Genomic DNA, 26,611 nt, shown 5'->3' with positions numbered 1-26,611 from the left:
TATCATGTATGAAACGAGTTGCCAGTCCAGGTTCGATGCACAATACTGGATGCTTGGGGCTAGTGCACTGGGATGACCCAGAGGGATGGTATGGGGAGGGAGGAGGGAGGAGGGTTCAGGATGGGGAACACATGTATACCTGTGGCGGATTCATTTTGATATTTGGCAAAACTAATACAATTATGTAAAGTTTAAAAATAAAATAAAAATTTAAAAAAAAAAACTGAGAAATTAACACTGGTGGAGAACTATTCACTAACCAGTAGACTATTCAGATTCCACCAGTTTTTTTTTTACTAATGTTCCTTTTCTGTCCCAAATCCAATCCAGGATATCAGATTGCAGTATGTGGGAGCACTGATCTGCATTGTGGGATCCTTAGTTGCAGCTTGTGAACTCTTAATTGTGGCATGTGGGATCCAGTTCCCCAGCCAGGGATTGATCCTGGGCCCCCTGCATTAGGAGCTTGGAGCCACTGGATCACCAGGGAAGTCCCAGTATAAACCTAATTTTTAACAATGTACACCCTACTGTGCATACTATTTTGTACCCAGCTATTTTTATCAGTAATATAGCATAAGCATTTTCCCATTCAATTAAATTATTCTGTTATTATCATTTTTTAATATAAATTTATTTATTTTAATTGGAGGCTAATTACTTTACAATGTTATTATCATTTTTAATGGAAGCATAATGTTCCATTATGTATGGGTGTGAGAGTTGGACCATAAAGAAGGCTGAGTGCTGAAGAATTGATGCTTTTGAATTATGGTGCTGGAGAAGACTCTTGAGAGTCCCTTGGACTGCAAGGAGATCAAACCAGTCAATCCTAAAGGAAATGAACCCTGAATATTCATTGGAGGGACTTATACTGAAGCTGAAGCTCCAACACTTCGGCCACTTGATTCGAAGAGCCGACTCATTGGAAAAGACCCTGATGCTGGGAAAGATTGAAGGCAAAAGGAGAACAGTCTGGCAGAGGATGACATGGTTAAACAGCATCACAAACTCAATGGAGTGAATCTGAGCAAACTCTGGGAGACAGTGAGGGACAGGGAAGTCTGGTGTGCTGCAGTCCTTGCGGTTGCAGAGTTGGACGCAACTGAGCAGCTGAACAACAACAACAATGTCCATTATGTGGATTTGCTGTAATTTACCCAGCCAATGGCTTATTAGTCTACATTTAAATTGTTTCTACTTTTTCACTATCATGAAGGATGATGAGATGAACATCTTGTACATACTTCTGATATACATCAGTTCAGTCGCTCAGTTGTGTCTGACTCTTTGTGACTCCATGGACTGCAGCAGGCCAGGCTTCCCTGTCCATCACCAACTCCTAGAGCGTGCTCAAACTCATGTCCATTGAGTCGGTGATGCCATCCAAGCATCTCATCCTCTGTCGTCCCCTTCTCCTCCCACCTTCAATCTTTCCCAGCATCAGGGTCTTTTCCAGTGAGTCAGTTCTTCGCATCAGGTGGCCAAAGTATTGGAGTTTCAGCTTCAGCATCAGTCCTTCCAATGAATATTCTGGATTGAATTCCTTTAGAATGGACTGGTTGGATCTCCTTGAGATACGTATCTCTAGTTATCCTTCCACAAGAGAAATTCTAGAAATCGAATTCTTATGTTCAGAATTCTTGGGTTCCATCCCTCCCCGTTCAAGGTCCACAGTGAAGATTTGGGCCAGTTTGGTGGCCTTTATGCTTAAAGAGACTGCTGACCCATCATCCCAAGGCAAACAGAGGAAGAAGCAACGAGCCCTCTCCACCAGGACCACAGCCTTTGGGTGGTGGAGATGGGAGGGCAGGTGGAAACATTAAGGGAACTCTAGGTTCTTCATGGCTTCTCAGCCTTCGTTTTTCAGGCTAACCAGCCCCAGCTGGGTATCTTATCTCTGTAGAAAGAGGAAGACACTTCCTCTGAGCCCAAGGATAATGGGAAGGGGTTGTGGGTGGGGGATGGAGCAGAAGTTGCTAATGCATTTTTGCCAGCATCTTTGGTTTCTCCAATATCCAGCCAGACTATTAGCAGTTCCCCAAGGAATGCCTTGCTCCTCACGTCATCCCCCATTTCCTATAAATGGGAAGTGGCTAGGGAGTAGGGTGTGTGTATGTGTGTGTGTGTGTGTGTGGGTGTGGTGGGGGGGGGAGGGGGAGCAGAAGAAGGGGAAGGGACACGGTGGTTTTTCCACAGCTGACTTAGTGAGGCTCTGAAACCCAGAGAAACTGGTGTGGATGTTAGAACTTTCGTTTAGGCTTGGAAGTCACTGGCCAGGACTGCCTCTGCCTCGTTTCTGGGGCTCAGAGACTGTATGTGAGTGTGGGTGTGTAGTGTTAGCAGTAGTAATTGGACTGAGTGACTGCCTCAGTTCATCTGAAAATGGTACCCATGTCTTGCATCATTATGAGGAATGGATGAGTTTATGCATGAAATGCATTTAGAAGGGCGACTGGCACAGTCAGTAAAAGTTAACTATTATTATATGAGGCTACAGCAGCAGAAAAAGGGGAGGGAGCATCTTGCCAGCGGAGGGTCCTCCAGTCCCCTGTGCTGGGTGGGGCCTAGACAGTCTGCCCACCTGGTTTGGTAAAGAAGGGTCACCGGCAGTGCAGAGGGGTGAGCCAGCACTCATCCAGGTGGCCAGACCCCTGGTGGGGGCCAGGATCTCACAGGACACTGTCAGCTCACTCTCTGAGCCCTCCTCCCCCTTCCTCCTCTCAGGACACAAGGCATGCAGGCTCCCCTAGTCAGGGGAGGGTGGGCTCCTGCTCCCTCTTGCACCCCCAGTGCTCCTCCCCCAAGCCTGGAAAAAACCACCATCCACGCTCTCCTGGCTCAGTAATTTTCCAACTGACCTGGAATTCCTCCTGACTGCTGCCCTCTTTTCTGGGGCAAGAGGGACACCAGCTAAGGGACCCAGGACTCCACCCAATCCTCTCTGCTGGCCACAAATGGGTGTGCCAAAGGCTTTGGAAAGCGATTGCAGCCCTGGAGGGTCACCTGCTGGGAGGCTGGGGGAGGGGTAAGTGTGCCCAGAGAGGCAACTTATTCAGTGATCCAGAAAATAGAGGAGATTCTTGTTTTTTTCTCCCTCTCGTCTCTCCTGTGCCCACTCTCCTCATCACCATCACCAGGGCTCCACTGTTCCTCTCTCCCTTCGAGATTTCCCATTCTTCTCTGCCTTCAATTGGAAGTTCCCTTAGAGAGCCTCTGGCCAACTCCTTCTTACCCAGCCTCAGAATATGGAAGGGACTTGTTCCCACATCATGCCTGGTTGATGTCAGGGCCAGCCTTGGAGCCCTGTGCCTTGGTGCTGGATCCATGGCTACAGTCAACTAGGTCCTCCCCTTCAAAAGCATCTTCCCCCTGATTTCACAGTATTCAAATCAACAATGCACATAAATCGGAGTGCTCTCCACTCCATGGAGGAAGAAAGTCACAACTGGGCCCCCCACCCCAAGGGCAGCCTGGGCCCCCAGTTCTCTCCCACCTGCACAGTTCAGTCTTGTTAAAGGCATCCTGGAAACAGGCATCTTCTGGGACCTTGCTCAACAGCTGATAAAGGGAACATTTTACTGTCAACATATCCTATTTCCCCCGCCCCTTTCCCGATACACAGCCTTAAGCAGAAAGAAAAAAATCTGAAATCTTTTTTAACTTCAGAAAGAGGGACTGAGTGAGCCATCAGGAAGCTCTTTCTGCTTCCGAGAACAGCAAACAGTAGGAAGAGTAACTCGGGGAGAATACGACATCTCTTGCAAGGGCTGGTCCTGGGTGGGTGGGGTGCGGCTCGGCCCGGGGGACCAGGGGCTGGCCGGCATAGCTCGCGCGGGTAATGGCTGCAGACCGGCCGCGGGGAGCGGAGGCGCCCCGAGAAGCCGGGCAGGTACTACCTAAATGTTTGGTGGCAAGGGCGAGGGCGAGGGGGCGGCGTACTGCCCTAGGTAATGATAGTCTGGGAGCCACGCGGGGGCTGCCCGTCGCGGTCGCGGCTACAAAGACAGCTCGGGGACCTCCCGCTTTCCTCCCCTGGGTACCGGCCCCACCCCGCCCCCTCCCCGCAGCCCCCCACCTTCGGCCCGCCTCGCCCCGCCCCCTCCGGGCCGCCCCAGCGCGCATGCTCTCTCCCCCCGCCGAGTAACCTGGAGATTTAAAAGCCGCCGGCTGGCGCGCTGGGGGCGGCGGGGGGGACGAGCCCGCGCGCGGCGGCCCCGGGTGACAGGCGCCCGCCTCGGCCAGGTAGGGGCGCGCCCGCCGCGCTCCGCGGGAAGGGTCCCGGCGCGGGGAGGGGCGCGGCGCTGCCGGGCTCCGCGGCGGCGCGTGTGTTGCGCCCTCGGGGAGGGGGCGGCGCGGTGGCCGTCCCGCGCCCGCGCGCTGGCTCCGCGAGTCCCGGGGGGTGTGACAGGCTGCAGGCTCCCGGGGCGCGCCCCTCGCCCCGCCGCGGGCGGGCTGCGGGGGCCCCCGCGGAGCCGCGCTTTCTCTCGCGGAGGCGGGCCAGGCTGGAGGCGCCGGGTCCCCCGCGTCCCCGACCGACCGGGCGGCGGGGCGGGCGGAGAGAGGCCCCTCCCTGGAGCCCCGGGTCTGGCCGACTGCGGGCGCAGCGGCCGCTCGCTCCGGTGGCCTTCTCCCGCGTCAGAGTTTTCTTTGGAAAGTTGCGTTTATTTTCTTCCCTTGTCTCGGCTTCACCGGAAAGGGGCAGGGTGAGTCACCGGGGCGCGCGCAGCCCGGGACCTGGGAGCCGAGGAAGGGGCCGACGGCCGGAACGCCGCGGGGTCCTCGGGCGCGGGCGGCTTGCCTGGGGGGAGTGAGGGGTTGTGAGGAGGGAAAGGGGGCTGAGCCCTTTCGCACGTCAGTCTTGGGGCTTGGCTCAGGGCCGAGAGCTGGGCTGCAGTGTGCGCGCCGTCCTGAGCCTCGGTTATCCGTCAGAAGAGAGGGGGAAAGAAAGGGCGTCCTTATCTTCGCCTCCCGGGCTCAGAGCTGCTGAAAATCCTGAGAGCAGCCAACAGGTGTGCTGAGGTGGTCCCCGGGCACCCACCACAGCGTCGCAGGGCTCCGGGCCAGGCCTGCAGGGGAAGGCCCCAGGGAACTGCCGGGTCCCGTGGGTGAGGACCAGGTCTGCCCCGGTCCCCTGTGGTCCCCGGCGCTGCATCACTGTGCGTTGACCTTGCCCTTGACCCCTGAATCGGTCACTCTTGATCTGCTCCGCTTCCCGCCCTCCCCCGCCCCCCCTGCCCCGAGGGCCACACCTCCCTATCTTTTTCCTCAGGGGCCAGACTGGAGGGTACAGTAGGGTTTGGCCCGGTGGGTACCTGGTGCAGACTTGTTCTTCAGCTGTAACACAGACCCCATCCTGGCGAAGCTGCCGTCTGCAGCTGGCCGCAGTCCGTGGACCAGGGCCTAAAGTGATCCTTGCTGGGCTCCTGAAAACGTTCTTCGGGGGCTTGATGAGGCCCTGGGAGGCTTCTGACTGCCTTTCCGGGCTCACTTCGGAGAGGGACAGCCTTGGTGTTGGACGCCCCTGCGCGGAGGCCCGGCCGCAGGCTGGCGTGTTGGGGTGGGGAGGGCAGCGCCAGGAAGTGTAGGCTGCTGATTGCCCCAGCCTTCCCTATAGAGCAACTTCTTCCAGTGTGAGATTGCAAAGTTATTTGAGATCACAGCCAACAAATACGGGTCTCATCCTCCCATTCCTCCCTTATCTCCTCTCACCAGGCTTGTCCGAAACCAGGACTCTGTTCTAAAAGTGCCCAGAAAAATGGAACTTGAGTCCACAGGATGAATCTGAAGGTAAAAATACAGCTGTGAGTACAGCTGTGGACGTTCAGGCTCCAATTTAGTGCAGGCATGTTGGGGGTGGGAGTTTTTCTGTCTGCTCATGGAGTGTGCCTCTCCCGGCTCTGCGGTGTCCTTCAGGAGGATGAGGAGCTGCACAGTGATCCTCGGTGGCCACTGAGATACCTCCAGGCTGGGTGCTGGAGGGATAGCGTGAATACCCCTCTCTCAGCCTGGGCAGGGCTCTGGAGAGAAAAGGGAGAGAGGCCGGCTGTTCTTGAGGACTCTGAAAGGCAGATTAAGCTCTCATCAGGACTCTTGGAGCCTGAAACATAGTATCATAGATAACAAGCCAGATTGTCAGGTGTTTATATCCTGGCTGCTCCACAGGCTAAGGGATGAAGGGCAAGTTACGTAACATCTTTTAAGTCTCAGTATCCCTGGCTACAAAATGGACATGACAGTAATAATGAAAATTCCTACTCTGTAGCTTTGTTATTTATTAAATAATAATGGAGCAAATATAAATATATGTACACATCAGTTCAGTTCAGTCGCTCAGTCGTGTCTAACTCTTTGCGACCCCATGAACCACAGCACGCCAGGCCTCCCTGTCCATCACCAACTCCTATGTCTAAAATGTAGAAAGCACTCCAGCTTTATTAAACCATGCATACAGAGCACTGGACTGTGTGCCTGATAGGTAACAAGTGTCAGTTACAGGTAACTGGTGTTAACTATATCCACTGTATGTACACGTGTGCCCTAGTGGACAACAGCACCCACCCTGGGCCTCTGTTCTTGGGTTCTGCTGTAGACTTTGTTTCTTTGGGATCAAGGCCTTCTGTACTCTGGGGAGTCCGTATGACTAGTTAAGAGCCTGGGTTTGAATTCTGTTTCCTTTTATTTACTTTTTTAGCTGCACTGGGTCTTGGGTGTGGCATGCAGGCTCTTTAGCTGTGGCATGTGGACTCTAGGTCCCTGACCAGGGACCGAACCTGGGCCTCCTGCACTGGGAGTGCAGAGCCTTAGCCGCTGGGCCACGAGGGAAGTCCCAGTCTTATTTCCTTTTGCACAAATTACTTCACCTATCTGTGCCTCAGCTTCCTCCTCTGTAAGATGAGGATAGCAGTACCTGCCTCGCAGTATTGTGAGGATTAAACAAGCTGACGATCTTGAGCTCTGAGCACAGCCACCGTGATAACGTCAGCTGCTATTGTTTGGTAGCGATGGAGGCAGTCCTTGTGGTTCATGCTCAGGAACCAAAGTTTCTTAGCAAGGGAATTATACCGTATACAACTGTATGTAAGCTGTAAATGACACACTTGCAGTTGAACTTGTCTGGTGCAAAGAACACAGCAGGACTTGACGTCCTGGTGTCTTCCCTGTCAGTACTGTGCATGGCTTGTTTTTCGATCAGTCCAGAAACCCCTGCCCTGCCTGTTTCCTCAAGTTGGAAGAAAGTGCCATGAAATGATGAAGGTACAGTGCCTGGAAGGTTAAATGCCTTCTGTGCAGAGAAGACTTTTTTTGTTCTGGTTTTTAGAGAAACTGTGCGAGAGGAGGGAGGGTTCTGAAGTTACTGTTCTGCTCTGTCCTCCCGCCCCAGCCCTGGGAACCCTTTGCTTTCTGGTGTCAGGAAGAAAAACCCAGCCTGGCTTTCTGTATGTTAACAGTCCGGGGCCCTGTTTGCTGGATAGCAAGGGCGGAGGCTGGACCAGTTGGTACCAGGCCCAGTGTCTTGAACGGTGATGCCACTTGACTCCCAGCAGCAGAGCTGCAGCGTGGAGCTTTGTCCAGTGTATTGAGTGTCCCCGCCTGGGGGCAGGGGCTGGTGACAGAGCCATCACGGGATCGTCCTGATGGCTGACCAGAACTTCCTGTGTAAGCCCTTTTTGTGCTACACAGTCTGTGTTTCCTCCCCCACGGGAAGAAGTCCACATTTTGCCACTGACCCTTAGCGACTTGTGGGCCTTCTTGCTTCCGATGTTGGAGACAAGCCTACCTCACCTGTTGGCCTTGGTTTCTGTGTCTGTAATGGAGATGATCGTATCCACCTTACAAGAGTATGGTAAGGATTAAATGAGATCACCATATTTAGCAAGGGGCCTGCACAGACCAGGTGCTTGGTACGTTTGTTCTTTTTGCCTTCTTTGTTAATTCTAGAGGTCATTCTCTCTAGGAAGCTGGGATGAGCCAGCTGGAATGGAGTTTGGAGACCAGCCTCTGGTCTCATAGCCCGCAGTCCCTCAGTCATCAGATTCAGGCCAGATGAATGTCTAGGCAGACAGCATGCCCCCAGCAGCAGTCAGCCAGAGACAGACCCCCTTCCCCAGTGCTTTCTATTATGCCCCCACCTCCCTCGTCCCAAGCATACTTGAGTTAGCAAGTAGCGTTCAAGCTGGGAGTGCCTGACCCATCCCTGGGAGTATGGCAATCTAGATTCCTGCTCCTGGCTCCTGTGGCTTAGAGCAGAGCACCTTCAGTGTACCTGGACACACTGGTCGGATCCCATCAGACAAGAACTCTGAATCAGCCGCACCTTTAAGGCCCTTGGTTGAGCACCTCCCTTGGCAGGGCCTGAGCAGGGACAATGCTCCTTGGTTTCTAGGAGCTGAAGGGCTGGTGGAGTGGGAGACAGGGAAGGACTACAAGTCAGAGACCAGGAGGACCATATCCATCACTCAGTGTCCAGTGAGTGTCATCAGGGTTTGGGAGAAAGGGGTCCTTGGCAGCTCGAGGTTCAGGTAGCCCTGGGGGACGTGGGGACTTTTGCTGGATAAGATTTAGGTGAAAGGGAGGGGAGGGCCAGGGGAGGTAACTGGAACATGATGGCTGCTTTGAAAATAAAAACAGGCCCAGTGCTGATGAATATCCCATGTCCCATGATTTGAGGTCTGGTATTCTTCCCGCCACACCTGACTCAGATCAGGTCAGTCGCTCAGTCGTGTCCGACTCTTTGCAACCCCATGAATCACAGCATGCCAGGCCTCCCTGTCCATCACCAACTCCCGGAGTTCACTCAGACTCCCGTCCATCCAGTCAGTGATGCCATCCAGCCATCTCATCCTCTGTCGTCCCCTTCTCCTCTTGCCCCCAATCCCTCCCAGCATCAGTCTTTTCCAATGAGTCAACTCTTCACATGAGGTGGCCAAAGTACTGGAGTTTCAGCTTTAGCATCATTCCTTCCAAAGAAATCCCAGGGCTGATCTCCTTCAGAATGGACTGGTTGGATCTCCTTGCAGTCCAAGGGACTCTCAAGAGTCTTCTCCAACACCACAGTTCAAAAGCATCAATTCTTCGGCGCTCAGCCTTCTTCACAGTCCAACTCTCACATCCATACATGACCACAGGAAAAACCACAGCCTTGACTAGACGGACCTCTGTTGGCAAAGTAATGTCTCTACTTTTGAATATGCTATCTAGGTTGGTCATAACTTTCCTTCCAAGGAGTAAGCGACACCTGACTGGGAAGGGGCTAAAAGGAGAGGCAGGTGCATATAGCAATCCCAGGCTCCCGTGGCGGTGTTTTATGGACATTGCCTTTTGTGCATAGTTCCTGCCTGCTGACTTTCATGGCTCAGCCTCCTCCAGGAACCCTGGAGAGCACGGAGCGTGCACGCCTGCACCACCTCATGGTGCTTTGCCTGCATCTTGGCCCTTCTGAAGGGCGCTGGTGGGTTGTTTCCCAATCCCCAGCCCCTTCACAGCGGGGCTTGCACAGAGGGGGGCTCAGTGGTGGTGGGTGGGCAGGCTTTAGTCTCACTGACATTTCTCTGGGGGAGGTGAGGTTGTAATGAATGAGGCACACTCTCTTCAAAGGTGGGCAAACTCGGGCTCTTTAGCAGCAACAGAAAAAATGCCTCTTTCTTGGAGCCCCTCACACTCTGCTCACTGCTAAGGGGACTGTTTTGAAGAACACATCCCTAAGACTGAGTCCAGCCCAGAGCCCCCTCTGGTAAATGGGGCTGGTCACAGACCCTAGGATCAGTTCCCTTCAGTTCAGTCCCTCAGTCGTGTCCGACTCTTTGCGACCCCATGGACCGCAGCATGCCAGGCCTCCCTGTCCATCACCAGCTCCCGGAGTTTACCCAAACTCCAGCAGTCAGTCAGAGACAGACCCCCTTCCCCAGTGCTTTCCATTATGCCCCCGCCTCCCTCGTCCCAAGCATACTTGAGTTAGCAAATAGCATCCAGCTATCTCATCCTCTGTCGTCCCCTTCTCCTCCTGCCCTCAATCTTTCCCAGCATCAGGGTCTTTACAAATGAGTCAGCTCTTCGCATCAGGTGGCCAAAGTATTGGAGTTTCAGCTTCAGCATCAGGGCTGAAAGGGCCTCAGAGACCATTGAACTTGAGATCCAGGGGTGGGACCAGCACCATGGTCTAACTCCCGGGCCCAGGGCTCTCTGCTCCTTAGTAGGTCTGCCCAGACCTCCATGCCCTGGTCTCTTTCCTGTATCTGTCACCTTCTGAGGGAGGTCAAGCTCGGGGGTGGGGGTGGGGGGACAAGGATGTGTATGGCTGGGGAGAGCCGCCTGGTCTGGCTGGCTGGCAAAGTGCGAGTTCGAGTTTGCTGCAAGAGAGGCTGGTCAGGTTTCACTTTGCAGGGCTGTAGGGAGCAGGGGGAGGGGACTCCCCAGCGGCCTGAATGTGCCGCTCGCCCTTCTCCTGTGTTCCTCTCCCCCACCCCGGGCCAAGGGGTTCTTTGTGTACCACTACCCCCGCCTTGTAGGGAAGTGTTCATTGTGGCCCAAGTTGAGAAAGAATTTAGCTACTCTGCCAGGAACAGAGTCCAGCTCTGGGAGGGAGTAGGGGAGAGGTCAGTTCTGCCCCCAGATGGGTGGGTTACTCGGATCAGTTTCAGGTGACCGCTGACCCTTGGCACTCTATGTACTTGAGCACTGTGTAGGCAGGTAAAGGATAGGGTAAGTGTAGCTGGTGAACCCTTTTCCACCTGGTTCCTCTTGGCTCTCGGTGGTGGAGGACTAGGACTGCCCGGCCAGTGCCATGCGACATTGTTGGTGGGCACCGTCCATGGTGAGCACCCCACCTGGGGCCAGGGGGCAGGTGTGAGATCACATCGCCGTACAGTTGTAAAGAACTTGAGACAGCATCTAGACTAGCACTCATTTTACAGTGTGGAAACAGTCCCAGAGAGGTATTTCAGGATACACAGCTGTGAAAGTTGCTGAAACTGAACTACACTGTCCAGGCTCCTAGTTCAGAGCACTTTCTAGAATTCAGGAACAGTTTGAACTTTCCGTTCAACCGTTTTTTACCTGTGCAGCCTGGGCGTGTATTTCTCTGAACCTCCCCTTTCATCCTTGTGAAATAGGAATGTCAAATACTTTGTGGGATTGTGCAAATGGTATGAACTGGAGAAGATACATCAGGTACATGCAGACAACCTCCTGAACAGTCAGCAAGTGTCGGCCACTGTGATGATTTTCCGTGGCTGGGAACCACACTGTCCCCTAACTGGAAATGTCTACCCCAGCCTCCATTTCCCTTCGCAGCCTCCAGCACAGGCGCGTCTGCCCAGTGACCTCTCCTCACCTGCTGGGGCCAGCACCTGGGGAGGCATTTACATTCCTGGCATTCTTTGTGCCTTTGGGGGCCCCTGCAGGAGCCACGTGGGCGAGGGGGGTGGAAGCCGACGCAGAGCTGGTCCCCTTGCGACCTCTGCTGCTCCTGTTGGGAATGAGAGACCCCCTCCCACGTTTCTCCACGAGGAGGCCCAGTGCTGCATGAATTTGCAGGTCCTTGCTCTCACACACGGTGAGAGACGTTGGTGGTATTCATCTAAGCTTCCTCACCTGTCAAGTGGGTGCACTCATTGCAACTGTCTCATCAAGCCAGTTGGAAGACTCAAACGCTTGGAAGGGCCCCTGGCATGTGGTAGACCTCAGTGTTAGCTGCTGTTGGTCATTGCAGATGAGGAAACTGAGGCTTAGGGAGGGCAGTGAACAAGTCCCATAGTTACAGTGAGGTGCGGAGCTGGCAGGCGAACCCAGGTCAGGCTGATTGTCGAACCTTGGCCACCCTGGAGAACCCACTGGGATGTCTGGGTTGAGAGAGCTGCCAGTTGACTGACTGTCTCCATCCGGACCGCACTGGGTCAAAGTGGTCCCGAGGGACCTTGGGTCGCTGCTGTTTGCAGGAGGGGCGTCTGATCCGGAGGCCGGGTGCCTGGCGTTAGGTGTGTGTCCGTTTTGACCGTCCCCATGGGGTTGCCAGGTGACTCTGGGAGGCGCGCTCGGCCTAGGCGGGCCCAGGTGAGGGTCGGCAGGCCCCGCCGCCCCGTGGCTGCATTGGCCGGGGGAGGTGGGCGGGCTCTGGGCCCCGGGTCCCTTCCCCTCCCCTCCCCTCCCCCCGGCCTCCCCAGGCACTTGTGTGTCTCAGAGCCGGGTCTGGGGCTCTCAGGCAACAAAAGCGGCTTCCCTCCGCGCGCTGCCACCTGTTGGGTTTTCACACGTCGGGGGGAGTGGGGGGAGGGAGCCGCTGCCCTTTTCCCAGTGTCTGCGGCCGCCCCCCACCCCCAGCCCGGGGACTGGGGGTCTCTGCCTCCCAGCGTGGCGGGGCTCAGGGGCTGGGCGGGGAGAGGGCCGCAGCAGCTGGAAGGGGCCCGAGCGGGCAGGGGCCGGGGCGGCAGCCGAGGGGGAGTTTGACGGATTACTCTGCGGCCGAGAGGTCTCTCCCTAATCCCCCTTTGTGTCCCGGCTCGCAGCCCCGCGCTCGCTCTGACAAGCTGCTAAGCAGAAGGCTTCCCGTCCGAGCGAAGAAAAGGCGGCGCAGCAGGGCGGACGCTAAATCCCCGGCCCTGGGCCCGGGGGAGGCCGGGGCTGGGCTGCAGGAGGTGGGGGAGGGCCTTCTCTCTGCCGCGGCCGCAGCCCTGGGCCTCCCGCTCTGCGGCTGCATTCCGAGTGGGGCTCCGGCACGTCCTGGGGAGCCTAGGGGGTCGTGGGCCCTGGCTTCTTATGCAGATAGCTGTTGCCGGTGGTCGGGTCGGGGTTGGGGAGCAGACCCTTGCTTCTTTGGAAGTACACTTGAGCCTGGAGAATGCAGGCTGACGTGGGCTGGAAGGCGTGGGAGCTGCATGGAGGCTCCTCCCGCGTCCCCTTCTCCCTCGCTGCCCAGACAGGAGGAATTCCCACAGCCCAGCGGCCCAGGCAGAGAGGTTTGTCATGGTGGAAAGCTCGCCACCTCTCAAGCATGTTCATCTCCCATCTCCTGTCTGGCCAGCACAGGCTTTCTGGGGTGTCCTAAGGCTCCTGTGAAGAGCTCATTTTGGGGGTGCAGGGGGCTAGGTGTTACGAGGTAGGACCAAAGGTACTGGCCCCCTGGGTCTGAGGCAAGGGGCTGGGTGACCCCGCCCCCCCCAAGAGGTTTTGGTGAGCTTCCAGAGCTATTCCCTGCCCACGACCCTAGAGGATCTGAGAGACAGCAATGTGGGGTGTGGCTCTGGGGTCCAGTCTGGTGTGGAGGAAACCGGGTACCTCGTCCTGTGCAGTCTCGGGGCCTCTACCTGTGGGATCCTTTGCACCTGCAGCCCCGGCCTGGGCTGGGGGGCATTAGGGAGCCTGGCCCGGGGTGACCCGACCCCTTTCTACTGCTGAGTCTAACCCTAACCCTGCCTCCTCCCCGTTTCCTTCTCTGCAGGGAGGGGCTCCTTGGCCTCGTGAGAAAGATGGCGGGCTCACACAGACCGCGCGTCGCGGGGGGGCTCGGGGTCAGGCCGGGGCTGGGGCCCTTTGATGCCTGGGCGATGTGGGGGCACCGGCCTGCATAAAGAGGCCACAGAGATGCCGCCCCCAGCCCACTCCCTCGGCCTCTGTCGTCCGCGGGGGCCGCCTGCTACCCCAGCCCCACCTCGCCGGAGGGGTGGCAGGAGCCCCTTTGAATGGCCTCAGAGGCCTCTTTATGCGTCCCTCCACACTCCCTTCCTGGAGGGGCCTTCCCACACCCCCCCATCAGCCTCCTCCAGCCCTCTGAGTTTTGGAGAGAAAGTTCAGGCCAAGTTTCGCTCCTGTTGCTCAGTTGCACTTCCGTACTCCCTGCTGAGGCCTAACCTGAGAGGGGCCAGGGAGACAGGGGTGCCCTCCAGCCCAGGACCTTCTGCCATCCGCTCAAACCCCTGGCTGAGCCCTTAGGAGCCGCCCTCTGGGGGTCATGCTGGAGTCTCCTTGGGGTGTCTGGGCGTGGGGGCAGCACTTAGGTCCTGCCTGTCCCTTCCACCTCCCACCCCAGGCTGCTGTCCGTGAGTTGTTCTTTAGATAAACGTTTCCCAGGCTCCTTCTCTGCTAGAGTGGGTGCTGGAAAGCTGCATTGGTGCCTATAGCCCGCTCTGGGAGTGTGGCACCCGGAGTGTTTGGGTATCTGGAGCTGGGCAGGTAAAATGCAGGTTCACCCTCCATCTAAAAGGCTTGAGCTCTGAGGCAGAGGTCCCTAAAGCTTTCCAGAAGTCTTGGGGTTCCTTCAGCTTCCTTGCTGTCCTGTCATCCAGGATCTGGAAGGAAGGGGGGAAACAGTTGGACCTCGAGAGGGACTTGTTCTCCTAGAGGTCTTCCGTTCCTGTGCACAGGGTCAGCCCCCTTTCCCTCGTCTTCCCGCCCCCTCCCCACCAGGTGAGCTCCTCTGGGTGGGCTCCAGGAGCCGTGGGGAGGAGGATGAGTCAGAAGCGTCTCTGAGGCTGGAGGGTGGAGGGTGGAGGCGTGGAGTGGACCCTGCTGCCCTGCCTGTGTCCCTGAGGACGCAGGGGGCTCTGAAAGCAGGGGGACCCATCGGGAGTCGTCACTTTCAAGCTTTAGGGAGAGGTGTTCCCTGGGATGCAGATGGGAGCTGGAGGCAGGAAGGTGGTGACAGACTGCCTGTCCGAGCCTGGGCCCTGGGCTCCTCTGTGTCTAGAAGGCTCCGGGAGGACCACTGGTGACTAGAGTTGGTGCTGTGGGAGTCCTCCTCTAGCTTCCTCCTCCTGAGGGCTGAGATGGGAGTCCTCCTCTAGCTTCCTCCTCCTGAGGGCTGAGATGGGAGTCCTCCTCTAGCTTCCTCCTCCTGAGGGCTGAGATGGGAGTCCTCCTCTAGCTTCCTCCTCCTGAGGGCTGAGATGGGAGTCCTCCTCTAGCTTCCTCCTCCTGAGGGCTGAGGTGGGGGTCAAACGGGAGGCTGGGGCACTGGGGAACGGTAAGGAAAAGAAAGAAGGGCTTTGGAAGGGAGGGTGTTCTCATGGGCTTGGGCGTCTCTTGGGCAGTTCCAGGCTGGGGAGAGTCTGGGGTGGCAGGGGTGCCCAAGAGAGGGAGGCCACGCTCAGCACCCTGAGTGCAGAAGCAGCAGGGCTGGGTGCCCACCTCCTCCCCAGGAATCCCTCAGCTGGCCCAGGCCCTGGTCCTGGGCACAGCGCCTCCAGAGGGTGGAAAGATGAGCCAGGCATGGGAAGGATTGCCTCTGGAGGGTGGAGAGAGGAGCCAGGCATGGGAAGGATTGCCTCCTGAGGGTGGAGAGAGGAGCCGGGCATGGGAAGGATTTCGTCCTCCTCAGTCCTGGCTGTGGGGAGCTGAACCGAAGGAGGGAGGGAGGCAGGGGGGTTGCTTGATGGTTGCTGGAGAGCTGCAATTTATTCTAAACAACCGGGGCAAACCAGGGTTTGGGAATGGGTGCCGGATGTGGGTGAGGCCGGGTCTGATAAAGTCTCTGTTTGCTCAGGGAGGACCTGGTCCCTTAAAGCCCAGGGCAGGGGAGTCCCCAGGGTGGGGAATGGAAGGGGCTGGAAGCCTTTAGACCCAGAACCCTTCCCTCCAGGTCAGACAGCACTGCCCCCTGGTCTCCATGGCCCCCCGCTTTCCTCCTGGGGTTGCCATGGCAGTGCAGGGACTGGGGAGAACTCGAGCGGAACCCACAGCCCCCAGCTAAGGGTGCTTTCTGGTCCCCCAACCCACTCTGGCGACCACATGGGTCCGTGTTTCACGTTTCTCCCATGCCATCCCCATAGCAGTCCGTGTCTCTTTCCAAAGTGGATGGTCTGGGTCTGAGTGGCTCTTGGAGGAGGAGGCTGCTGGTTGTCCAGCCTCGTGTGAAGTCCCTTTCTTCCTGGGCTACAAGTTGCACAACCCCAGCAGGCAGTTACGGGATGGACACTTCTTAGCCAGCACTGACCGCGTCTGATTTCTTTGTGGCGCAGCGCAGACAGCACCTGCAGCATGCTTTGTAATGCACAGGCCCTGTGGGGCTTCGTGGTGTTAGATAAGGAAGCAGACGCTGAGATCGGAAGAGGGCACGGTGCTCCGGGAATGCGCTCGGTGGGGACAGGGGCTGGAGCCAGGCTCTCGGCCGTGAACCTTGCACTGCAGTAGTGCTTTTCAGCAGCGTTTGTGGCGCTGAGTCAGTGAGACTGGAGAAGGCACTCCAGGCTCCAGCCACGAGTGGCCTGAGGCTCTCTGTCCACCTGTCTACCCACCACGGGATGATGACAGGTTAGGGGACCAGGGCTCCCCTCTCTGCCTTCTCTGTGCAGCTGACTTGGTTTTCCTCTTCTATGGTCACTTGTAAACAGAATGGACTGAAGTGGGTGCAGTGGTCGGGAAGCAAGACCTAGAGGCCCACTGCCCGAGGGGCTGGGGACCAGGGTGGGTACTTCCCTGCTGGGATCTCTGAGCAGAAGGCCCAACGGAAAGGGCTGCGGGGATTTCTGGGCCAAGAGGGGACCCGCCCCGGGGTCACTGGCATCATCACAGTGGCTGCCAGGTGGTGAGGCTGGGACCTGGGAGCAGCCCCCCAGTCCCCTGATAGTTGGGCAGCTCACATGGGAGTGCTTCTTCCCCATGGCCACTGAGCATGGAGAGAAACTCAAGAGGGATTTTCAGGCCGAGGTTCTTCCAGGGGAGTGCTTTTCAAATGGTTTCAATGACAGGCTCAAACCCAACCCAAGAAACCACAGCCTTTTCTCTTCCCCTTGTCCTCCTCCTTGGGGTGGTAGTTTGGTGCAGCTCGGCTTGTGGCCAGGCAATGTGAAATAGGAAGTGTGACTCTTAACAAAGGGGAATTGAACAGCCCAGCTTTGGCAAGTGGAGAGAGAAAAACAAACCGGGCCTCGCAGAGGGTCTCCAGGGGCACCTTGATAACAGTGCCTGGGGAACTGGGAATTCAGCTGGTTTGACTTTTTTTTTCCCCCTCCCTTCTATACTAGGAAACAAGGGAAGTTGCAAAGATTTCAAAACAGAGAATTACTAACATCTAGTAGCCTCTGGAGTGTACTGAGGTTTAAATATCATATTTACCTTATTAATTAGGTCAACCTTAAGCTAATATGAACATGCACTTCCTGCCTGCACAATAGGGGGTGGCTCCTGGGTGTCAGGGCCACGCCATCAGCCCGGGAGTGAACCAGATTCAGAGTTCAGAGTGAATCCTAGAGCTTAGGTTCCCGGAACTTAATGCTCTGTGTTTGTGACTGTCCCTGCCCTTTTAGGATCGAGTGTTGACATCTGTACCCTGCCGAGGCCCCCCACGATGACAGGCGGTTAGCATGGCTGAGAAACCAGACCTGCACAGTGGGCCTGCAGGAGTGGGTTTCTGGCTGAGTCCTCGGCGGTCGGTGGCAGCCAGGAGAGGCCTCGGCGTCTGCAGCAAGGCGGAGACGGAGCCATTCTGGAGCGTGTGAGCGGGCCAGAGCCCCACTTGCCCGGTCCAGCATGGTCCAGAGGCTGTGGGCAGGCCGCCTGCTGAGGCATCGGAAGGCCCAGCTCCTGCTGGTCAACCTGCTGACCTTCGGCCTGGAGGTGTGCCTGGCGGCGGGCATCACCTACGTGCCACCCCTGCTGCTGGAAGTGGGGGTGGAAGAGAAGTTCATGACCATGGTGCTGGGTGAGTCACCGCATCCTCTTCCCCTCCTGCTCCAGAGACAGGCCTCCCAGGAAAGGAAGGCACCAGCGCCTCTACCCAGAAGGTGCCTGCTGCCCCTTAGCCAGGGGGTCAGTGCTGCTGAGCAGAGGGCTGACCCTGCGCCGAGGGGCTCCGAGAGAAAGAGGAGGACAGGGCCGTTCCCTGGTTACCTCTGTGTCCCAGGCCCCTACACATGTACAGCCCCCTGAGACGTGGAGAAACTGCCCTTTGCAATTCAGACCTGTGGCCTCATCCAACTCCTGCAGTAACGCTTTGAGGTTACCCATTTCAGAGAGAAGACAGTGGAGGCTAATGAGAGATTAGGTGACTTAGCCCAGCTGTACTGCTAACTTAGCTATGGATAAATTGGGTTGGGGTTCCCCCCACAACCAGCAAGGGCTCTTTCTGGCCCCTAGGGCAGGGGCTGGGCTCCTGGCTGCAGACGAATTCTGCGAAAGCCACAGAAGGCGAATGGGCACCATCGTTTGGTGGTGACCAAGCAAACGGTCACTTCCTTCACTCCCAGGAAGAGGGGTCTGTCGGGATGGCAGGGTCGGGGTCAGCCTGCCTGTTGAAACCCTGCCTCCCGCCCTCCCTGGCTCCGTGCCCGTGCAATTTATCACTGACCGGCTGCTTCATGCCTCAGTCTTAACATGGGGCGTTAGTGATCCCAGTTGTGAGGCATGCGTCGGGGTCTGGTGAAGTGGTTAGCACAGCACCAGTGCGGAGTGGGCCCTGCATGCGATGTCGTCGCCGCGTCCCTCCTTCTCGAGGAGGTTGGTCCCCGTCCCCCGCCCCTTCTGAGCCCTGGCCTTTCGCTCACACTCCTCGCCCTTCTTGCAGGCATCGGTCCGGTGCTGGGTTTGTTCTCTGTCCCGTTGCTTGGCTCGGCCAGTGACCACTGGCGCGGGCGCTACGGCCGCCGGAGACCCTTCATCTGGGCCCTGTCCCTGGGCGTCCTGCTGAGCCTCTTCCTCATCCCGAGGGCCAGCTGGCTGGCGGGGCTGCTGTGCCCGGACGCCAGGCCGCTGGAGCTGGCGCTGCTGATCCTAGGCGTGGGGCTGCTGGCCTTCTGCGGCCAGCTGTGCTTCACACCCCTGGAGGCCCTGCTCTCTGACCTCTTCCGGGACCCGGACCACTGTCGCCAGGCCTTCTCCGTCTACGCCTTCATGATCGGCCTCGGGGGCTGCCTGGGCTACCTCCTGCCCGCCATCGACTGGGACGCCAGCGCCCTGGCGCCCTACCTGGGCACCCAGGAGGAGTGCCTCTTTGGGCTGCTTGCTCTCATCTTCCTCACCTGCGTGGCAGCCACGGCATTTGTGGCCGAGGAGGCAGCCCTGGGCCCAGCCGAGCCTGCAGAAGGGCTCTCCGCCCCCTCGGTGCCGCCCTGCTGCCCAGGCCGCGCCCGCCTGGCCCTGCGGAGCCTGGGTGCCCTCTGTCCTTGGCTGCGCCGGCTCTGTTGCCGCACGCCCCGCGCCCTGCGCCGGCTCTTTGTGGCGGAGCTGTGCAGCTGGATGGCATTCATGACGTTCACGTTATTTTACACAGACTTCGTGGGTGAGGGGCTGTACCAGGGCGTGCCCGGGGCTGAGCCAGGCACGGAGGCCCGCAGACACTATGATGAAGGTAAGGCCTTGGCTGTCCCGGGGGGCTGCTGTGGGAGCTGCCCTCCAATGGATGTTCGGGCATGGGGAGACGCCCACAGCCTGGCGTCTGGGCCCCGATTTCCCCACCTGGAAAATGGGCCAGCGTGCAGGCTGCATATGCAGTTGCTGAGGGAGAAGAGCAGCAGGTTGGCTGCAACCTCAGCAGAGCCTCGGGCTGTTTGTCAAGTTTTGATCAGTCATTGCCCCAACCTGGCGGATGGAGAGGCTGAGCTTATTTCAGGTCCGGAGGCCGGGCCGAGGTCTGCCTGGCCCCACGTTCTGTGTGCCCTCTGCTCCGCCGCTGCCGTGGCCACGCCTTGCAGCTCAGGTGTCCCAAACTCTTCCTTTGGAGGCTCTGGCGGGGCTGTCTTGGCCCCCTCCTGGAAGCTGAGTGCTCTGAGCCCTCAGAACGGCTTCCTTGGCCCTTGGCCAGTGGCTGTGATCACTTTCCCTAATCTAGACTCCTGCTGCTTGGGGTGGGTGCGGGGTGCTGGGTGCGGGTCTGGCAATAGCGGGTCTTGGGCAGCAGGGACCAATGCTCCTGGTTCCGAGTGCCCTGTGCCCCTGTGCTGAGCCCTCTCCCAACTACGTCTCATGGCCTTTCCCCCTCCACCCCCAGAGGTCCGGATGGGCTCAGGGACTGGTGCTCCTGGTTCCGAGTGCCCTGCGCCCTGTGCTGAACCCTCTTCCCAGCCCCATCTCATGGCCTCTCCCCCTCCACCCCAGGGGTCAGGATGGGCTCAGGGTCCGGATGGGCTCAGAGACCGGTGCTCCTGGTTCCGAGTGCCCTGCGCCCTGTGCTGAGCACTGTCCCCACCCCCTCTCATGGCCTTTCCCCCTCCACCCCCAGGGGTCCGGATGGGCAGCCTGGGGCTGTTCCTGCAGTGCGCCATCTCCCTGCTCTTCTCCCTGGTCATGGACCGGCTGGTGCAGCGGTTCGGCACCCGGGCAGTCTACCTAGCCAGCGTGGTGGCCTTCCCTGTGGCGGCTGGCGCCACGTGCCTGTCCCGCAGCGTGGCGGTGGTGACCGCCTCGGCTGCCCTCACCGGCGTCACCTTCTCTGCCCTGCAGATCCTGCCCTATACGCTCGCCTCCCTCTACCACCGCGAGAAGCAGGTACTCAGCGGAGCCGGGGGAGGGAGGGCTGACCTAGCAGTCTGGAGCCAGGGTCTGGCCAGAGAAGCTGGAGGAGGAATTCTTTGACGGGAGAGGAAGCCTGTTGTGGTCCCAGGGCCAGAGACCTGGGCTGCGGAAGGAGGGTGTAGATAAGATTCTGGGAATGACATCCTGATGTCAGGATTATAAAGCCCTTCAAGTGGATGATTGCAGGAAATGTGAAATCCTCTGGAAATCCTGAAGAAGCAGGCTAGTCAAAGTCCTCAGTCTGGGTTGCAGTGTTCTGTGCAGAAGCAGGGGGCTGGATCAGATGACCTTTGGGGCACCTAGCTTCCGCAGCCTGTGAGTGGGAAAGGCCTGGCGTGGGCCTTGTCCAGGGAGAGACCTGGTTACTGACCTTGCTCTGGTCTCAGACGGGGAAGGCTCCCGACTCCTCCCTCCCCTCTTTCAGTTTATCTTCCTTTTCCTGCCTCCCTCCTTTGCCTCGTCCGCTTCCCCCACCCCCACGGTGGATCTCTCAGAGCCTGAGGCCCCTGCCACCGCTCGCCTGGGCACTGTGTAAGTCGGGGGACCTCCTCCCTGCTTAGCCCCCCTCTAAGCAGTGGCGATGGCACCCCACTCCAGTACTCTTGCCTGGAAAATCCCATGGACAGAGGAGCCTGATAGGCTGCAGTCCATGGGGTCACGAAGAGTCGGGCACGACTGAGCGACTTCACTTTCACTTTTCACTTTCCTGCATTGGAGAAGGAAATGGCAACCCACTCCAGTGTTCTTGCCTGGAGAATCCCAGGGATGGGGGAGCCTGGTGGGCTGCCCTCTATGGGGTCGAACAGAGTCGGACAGGACTGAAGCGACTTAGCAGCAAGCAGCCCCTCCAGGAGCCTCCTCCTGTGGGAACCTTCTGAGCCAGGCTGTGTGGTCACCTCTGTGGCCTCCACTAGCCTCACTGAGCTGCAGCCCTGTTGCAGAGTTCTGTCCAGGGGTGTCCCAAGAAAAAAGAGACTCAGCCTGCTGTCGTAGGGCTTCCAAACTGCAGGGGAGACCTGTTCTGCCCCTTGCAGGCCACGGGTGAGGAAACACCTAGCTGGGGGGCGTGTTAACCCAATCGGTAGCTGCAGGGGTGGGTGTGGGTGGGGGAACCTGACCCCCGCGGCCCCTGTGGGTGCCCTGATGACCTTTATCAGCCTCCAGTCTCTCCTGCGCTGACTGGGGGCTCAGGCTGGCGTCCAGGGGCCAGCCTTGGACACGTGCCAGGAAATGTGCTGGGGTTGGTCTTCCCCTAGACTGGGGAGCACGTCTGTCCCCAGGGCAGGGCGGCCGGCTGGGGCAGGGTCCCGGGCACCGTTGGCCCCGTGCTGCCTGCCCGCCTCCTCCGCTTCCTGGCAGCACACGAGCCTTGGCTAGAGCTCCGCCGCGGTCTCCCGGCTCTGATGCAGCCGACCCTGAGAACGCGGTGTTCCAGGCACGCGTGGGCCCTGGGACGGCTGTCAGACGGGCCTTGTCCTCAGATGGGAGGCTCTGGGGCATCCCAGGCAGGGCAGGGGCAGGCCGTGCTTGTCCCCGGCAGACGGTGAGACGGACAGGACGGCTCCCACAGGAGCACATCCAGGCCACGGGAGCCAGGACGGGTGTTCCTCTCTTCTCCAGGCTGAGTCTGAGGACCCTGCCTGGCCCAGGCTGGGGCCACAGACCTCACAGGAGGGCAACAGCTGCAGCCTGGGCCTAGGCCCCGCAGCGGGCACTTCTCTGTGTGGGGGTCGACGGTTTCCGGTGGCAGGTGGCAGGGGCCGGGAGGAGGAGGCCGGGAAGGAGCGTGCGGTTCGGGCGGCGGGGACCTCACCTGTGTTCCTCCGCTCCGCCGTGTCTCTCTGCCCGCCTGTCTTCCTTCTCCTGTCTTTCCTTTTACCTTGGGGTTCTGTTCCCCTCCGAACTGGTAGTACTGAGTGCATCTGCCATGCTGATTTGAGGAGAGGCTGGAAGAGACCTCGACATGTGGTTTCAGGGGTCCCCTTCCGGGCCCCCGGCCCCCACTCCCGAGGAGACTCCTCGCAGGAGACGCAGACCACGCCGGGGTCTGCCCAGTTTTCTGCCCTGCTCCCGATTTTCATTGAGGCCCTTTGCTGGCTTCCTCTCGGCCCTGAGTTGAAGGCCTGGGCCGGTTCTCACAGCTGGGGGACCCCGTGTCTGGGTGCTGACCTGTCCTGGTGTGTCCCCCTCCCCTCCCCCAGGTTTTCCTGCCCAAGTACAGAGGAGACGACGGAGGCGGTGCCGGCGAGGACGGCGTGATGACCAGCTTCTTGCCGGGCCCCAAGGCTGCATCCCCCTTCCCCCACGGACACGGGGGGCCTGGCGGCCTGCTGGCAGCCCCGCCCGCTCTCTGCGGGGCCTCCGCCTGCGAGGGCTCCGTGCGCACCGCGGTGGCTGAGCCACCGGAGGCCAGGGCAATCCCGGGCCGAGGCATCTGCCTAGACCTGGCCATTCTGGACAGCGCCTTCCTGCTGTCTCAGGTGGCCCCGTCTCTGTTTATGGGCTTCATCGTTCAGCTCAGCCAGTCCGTCACTGCCTACATGGTCTCGGCGGCAGGCCTGGGTCTGGTTGCCATTTACTTTGTCACGCAGGTAGTATTTGACAAGAGTGATTTGGCCAAATACTCTGTGTAGGGTGCTCGCCAGGCATGGAGGGCGGAGGGCCTGCCTCCCGGTCCGGCTCTCCCTGCTCAGCCTCCTGGGGCCGGGGTTGGCCTTGCCCTTTCTGCTGCTGCCAAAGTGGTTGGTGTGGCTCTCCGCTGCCTCCTGGTGGCAGCGAGGTGCTTCTTCCCTCCCACCTCTTTCCCTCCCAGCCCTAAGCCAGTCTTGGGCCGGCTGGCTTGGTAGCTCTTCAGAAGGCTTCAGTCTGGACTTCTTCAAGGCGAGAAGGGCAGGGCATTTAAGTAAGTCCACGCACTGGAATGCAGGACTCTGCCCAGGGATCACCCAGGCTCAAGGTGGACAGTTAGTGTCCTGGTCAAGATACACCCAGTGAAGGGATTGGGGTAAATCCCAAATTTGAGTAAATGCAACCACCTGTTCTGGCATCAAGGGCCTTTATCCTGTAGGTTCTCCCATCATCGCTCCTGCGTGGGAGTTTCTGCTGTGAGACTCTGCAGGATTTGCAAGTACGAAAAGGACTTGGGGGGAGCACGATCCTGAGTGGTGAAGGCAAGCCGCCCCGCCCTCCAGCACCCCCTTTCTGCTATTCCCCCTCTCCTACACTTAGGACTTTGCTTGTTGGCCCCTGTGGTGCCATCACAGGGACCCTGGTCTTTAAATATTTAACTTATTTTAAGTAGAAGGAGAATCAAGGTGTCTAGGAGTTGGGTAGGATGAGATCCTCGGTGACTAGGTCCCCTGAGATGGTTGGTTATTGGGTTGAGGGTTGCCAGAATCTCCTTCTCCTGGAGGGATTGGTCTGGCCCCCAAACTGCCTAACCTTGACCTTGCAAACTCCACTCACCCCAACTGATATCCCAGCTCCTGGTACCCGAGGTGGGGAGGGCTGGGGAATGTGAAGGGTGGGGCTCCAGGTCTCAGCAGCCTCCCTAGCACCCCCCACCCCATGATCCTGCCAGCCCCCAAACCCCCAGCCTAGGGGGGCCTAGGACTGGGACTAGGCCTCCAAGCCCACCTTTCCTCCCCCGCTCCACAGCCCCCTCCTTGGGGCTGTTTTGGGACCAGAAGCACAAAGTGTGGCTCCTTGAGCCTCTATCCGTCTCAGCCCCCAGGGCATATCTGTGCTTAAGAACTCTAGCGCAGAAACTCAGGAGCACCCCCTGCCTGGGCTAAGGAGGTCTTATCTCTCTGGGGGTTTAAGTGCCGTTTGTAATAATGTCACGTCTTATTTATTTAGCGGAGTAAATATTTTATGCTGTATGTGAGCAATCAGAGTATAATGTTTATGGTGATGAAATTAAAGCCTACTCCTATGTTTCATTGGTCTTTGTGTCTTTTCTGAGGGGGAAAGACCAGCCCCTGTCAAGACCCGGTCTGGGCAGCGGCAGGTCCCAGCACCACCAGCAGGTGGAGCCATAGACCAGCACTCATCTGTCTTCTGCCTGTTGGGTTGTGCTGCCTGAGGACTGGGGAAACCCTCTAGGGGGAAGGGGAGTAAGGCACAGGGAGGGGGCGCATTTTCCTTATCACAGGGCTCACAGTGAGGCCAAGAAGACGAGCAAGCGCCCGTTATCAGCCTCAGCAAGAGGACGCACCTGGCAACCTTAATGGTCTTTGAAAGCTGCTTTGCTTTCTGGCATTAACAGATGTCCCGGCTCACCTTGTGTATTTCTTGCCATAGATCTGAAATGAGCTATTTTCTCTAAGGGCATCTGATTGATTTCTGTGGAAAAAGGTTTTTTTCCACAGCAACCATAATATTGGCATTGGGAGTGCTTATTTTTAGGTTGATTGTTGGTATTAGGTCTTTTCTGTGGACAAAACTAGGGGAAAAAATGTTTAATGTCAATACGTGGTGAGTTTCTATTGATATTGCCTGTTTAAGTTCAGGATTAGAGATTCAGTTCAGTTCAGTTCATTCGCTCAGTCGTGTCTGACTCTTCACGACCCCATGAATCGCAGCACGCCAGGCCTCCCTGTCCATCACCAACTCCCGGAGTTCACTCAGACTCACGTCCATCAAGTCTGTGATGCTGTCCAGCCATCTCATCCTCTGTCATCCACTTCTCCTCCTGCTCCCAATCCCTCCCAGCATCAGAGTCTTTTCCAATGAGTCAACTCTTCGCATGAGGTAGCCAAAGTACTGGAGTTTCAGCTTTAGCATCATTCCTTCCAAAGAAATCCCAGGGCTGATCTCCTTCAGAACGGACTGGTTGGATCTCCTTGCAGTCCAAGGGACTCTCAAGAGTCTTCTCCAACACCACAGTTTAAAAGCATCAATTCTTGGGCGCTCAGCTTTCTTCACAGTCCAACTCTCACATCCATACGTGACCATATGGAAAAACCATAGCCTTGACTAGACGGACCTTTGTTGGCAAAGTAATGTCTCTGCTTTTCAATATGCTGTTTAGGTTGGTCATAACTTTTCTTCCAAGGAGTAAGCGTCTTTTAATTTCATGGCTGCAATCACCATCTGCAGTGATTTTGGAGCCCAAAAAAATAAAGTCTGACACTGTTTCCACTGTTTCCCCATCTATCTGCCATGAAGTGATGGGACCAGATGCCATGATCTTCGTTTTCTGAATGTTGAGTTTTAAGCCAACTTTTTCACTCTCCTCTTTCACCTTCATCAAGAGGCTTTTTAGTTCTTCTTCACTTTCTGCCATAAGGGGGATGTCATCTGCATATCTGAGGTTACTGATATTTCTCCCAGCAATCTTGATTCCAGCTTGTGCTTCTTCCAGCCCAGCGTTTCTCATGATGTACTCTGCATAGAAGTTAAATAAGCAGGGTGAAAATATACAGCCTTGACATACTCCTTTTCCTATTTGGAACCAGTCTGTTGTTCCATGTCCAGTTCTAACTGTTGCTTCCTGACCTGCATACAAATTTCTCAAGAGGCAGGTCAGGTGGTCTGGTGTTCCTATCTCTTCAAGAATTTTCCACAGTTTGTGGTGATCCACACAGTCAAAGGCTTTGGCATAGTCAATGAAGCAGAAATAGATGTTTTTCTGGAACTCTCTTGCTTTTTCGATGATCCAGCAGATGTTGGCAATTTGACCTCTGGTTCCTCTGCCTTTTCTAAAACCAGCTTGAACATCTGGAAGTTCATGGTTCACGTATTGCTGAAGCCTGGCTTGGAGAATTTTGAGCATTACTTTACTCAGAAGATTGAGAGATTAGAGATTACATGTGTTTATATATACACATACATAAATATTTTACTTCTCTAATTTCTACCGCACTGAAACGGAACTCAAGGCCTGGCCTAGCAGGTATGCATGTGTGTGTGAGAAGCAAAAAGAGCCACCGGTCATCCATTACTGTGCCACCAGAAACTAGAAGCTGGCCCAGAGGCATGTTCGTTGTTTTTCCTGGTCCAAAGGGAATGAACTTTCTGGCTAGCCCCATACACATCATTTACCTGTGTGGTTAGACTTATTCCTAAGTAATGTATTCTTTTGATGCACTTGTAAATAAGATTGTTTTCTTGGGCTTCCCTTGTGGCTCAGTGGTAAAGAATCCACCTGCCAGTGCAGGAGACACAGGTT

The 26,611-nt window shown here is 57.2% G+C and overlaps 1 protein-coding gene across 5 annotated transcripts in view; it reads left to right on the top strand.

Moving 5' to 3' along the window:
• Window positions 1-24,380, top strand: part of SLC45A3 (solute carrier family 45 member 3) — a 58,701-nt gene extending 34,321 nt beyond the window's left edge. The window contains exons 1-6 of one of the 5 annotated variants that reach the window (XM_024976658.2): window positions 4,183-4,245; window positions 5,716-5,790; window positions 17,238-17,632; window positions 18,494-19,276; window positions 20,147-20,412; window positions 22,641-24,380. In XM_024976658.2, the coding sequence (XP_024832426.1) occupies window positions 17,461-17,632; window positions 18,494-19,276; window positions 20,147-20,412; window positions 22,641-23,072 (1,653 nt within the window). In that variant the 5' untranslated portion in view covers window positions 4,183-4,245; window positions 5,716-5,790; window positions 17,238-17,460 and the 3' untranslated portion in view covers window positions 23,073-24,380. The other 4 variants (XM_024976656.1, XM_002693888.7, XM_005216723.5 and 1 more) reach the window with 4 other exon arrangements.
• The last annotated feature ends 2,231 nt before the right edge of the window (window positions 24,381-26,611 follow it).

Source organism: Bos taurus, chromosome 16 (genome assembly GCF_002263795.3).
Source record: "Bos taurus isolate L1 Dominette 01449 registration number 42190680 breed Hereford chromosome 16, ARS-UCD2.0, whole genome shotgun sequence".
NCBI classification, from domain to species: Eukaryota; Metazoa; Chordata; class Mammalia; order Artiodactyla; family Bovidae; genus Bos; species Bos taurus.
The sequence above is the reverse complement of the archived record's forward strand: the minus strand, read 5'-3'. Positions and strand labels throughout refer to the sequence as shown.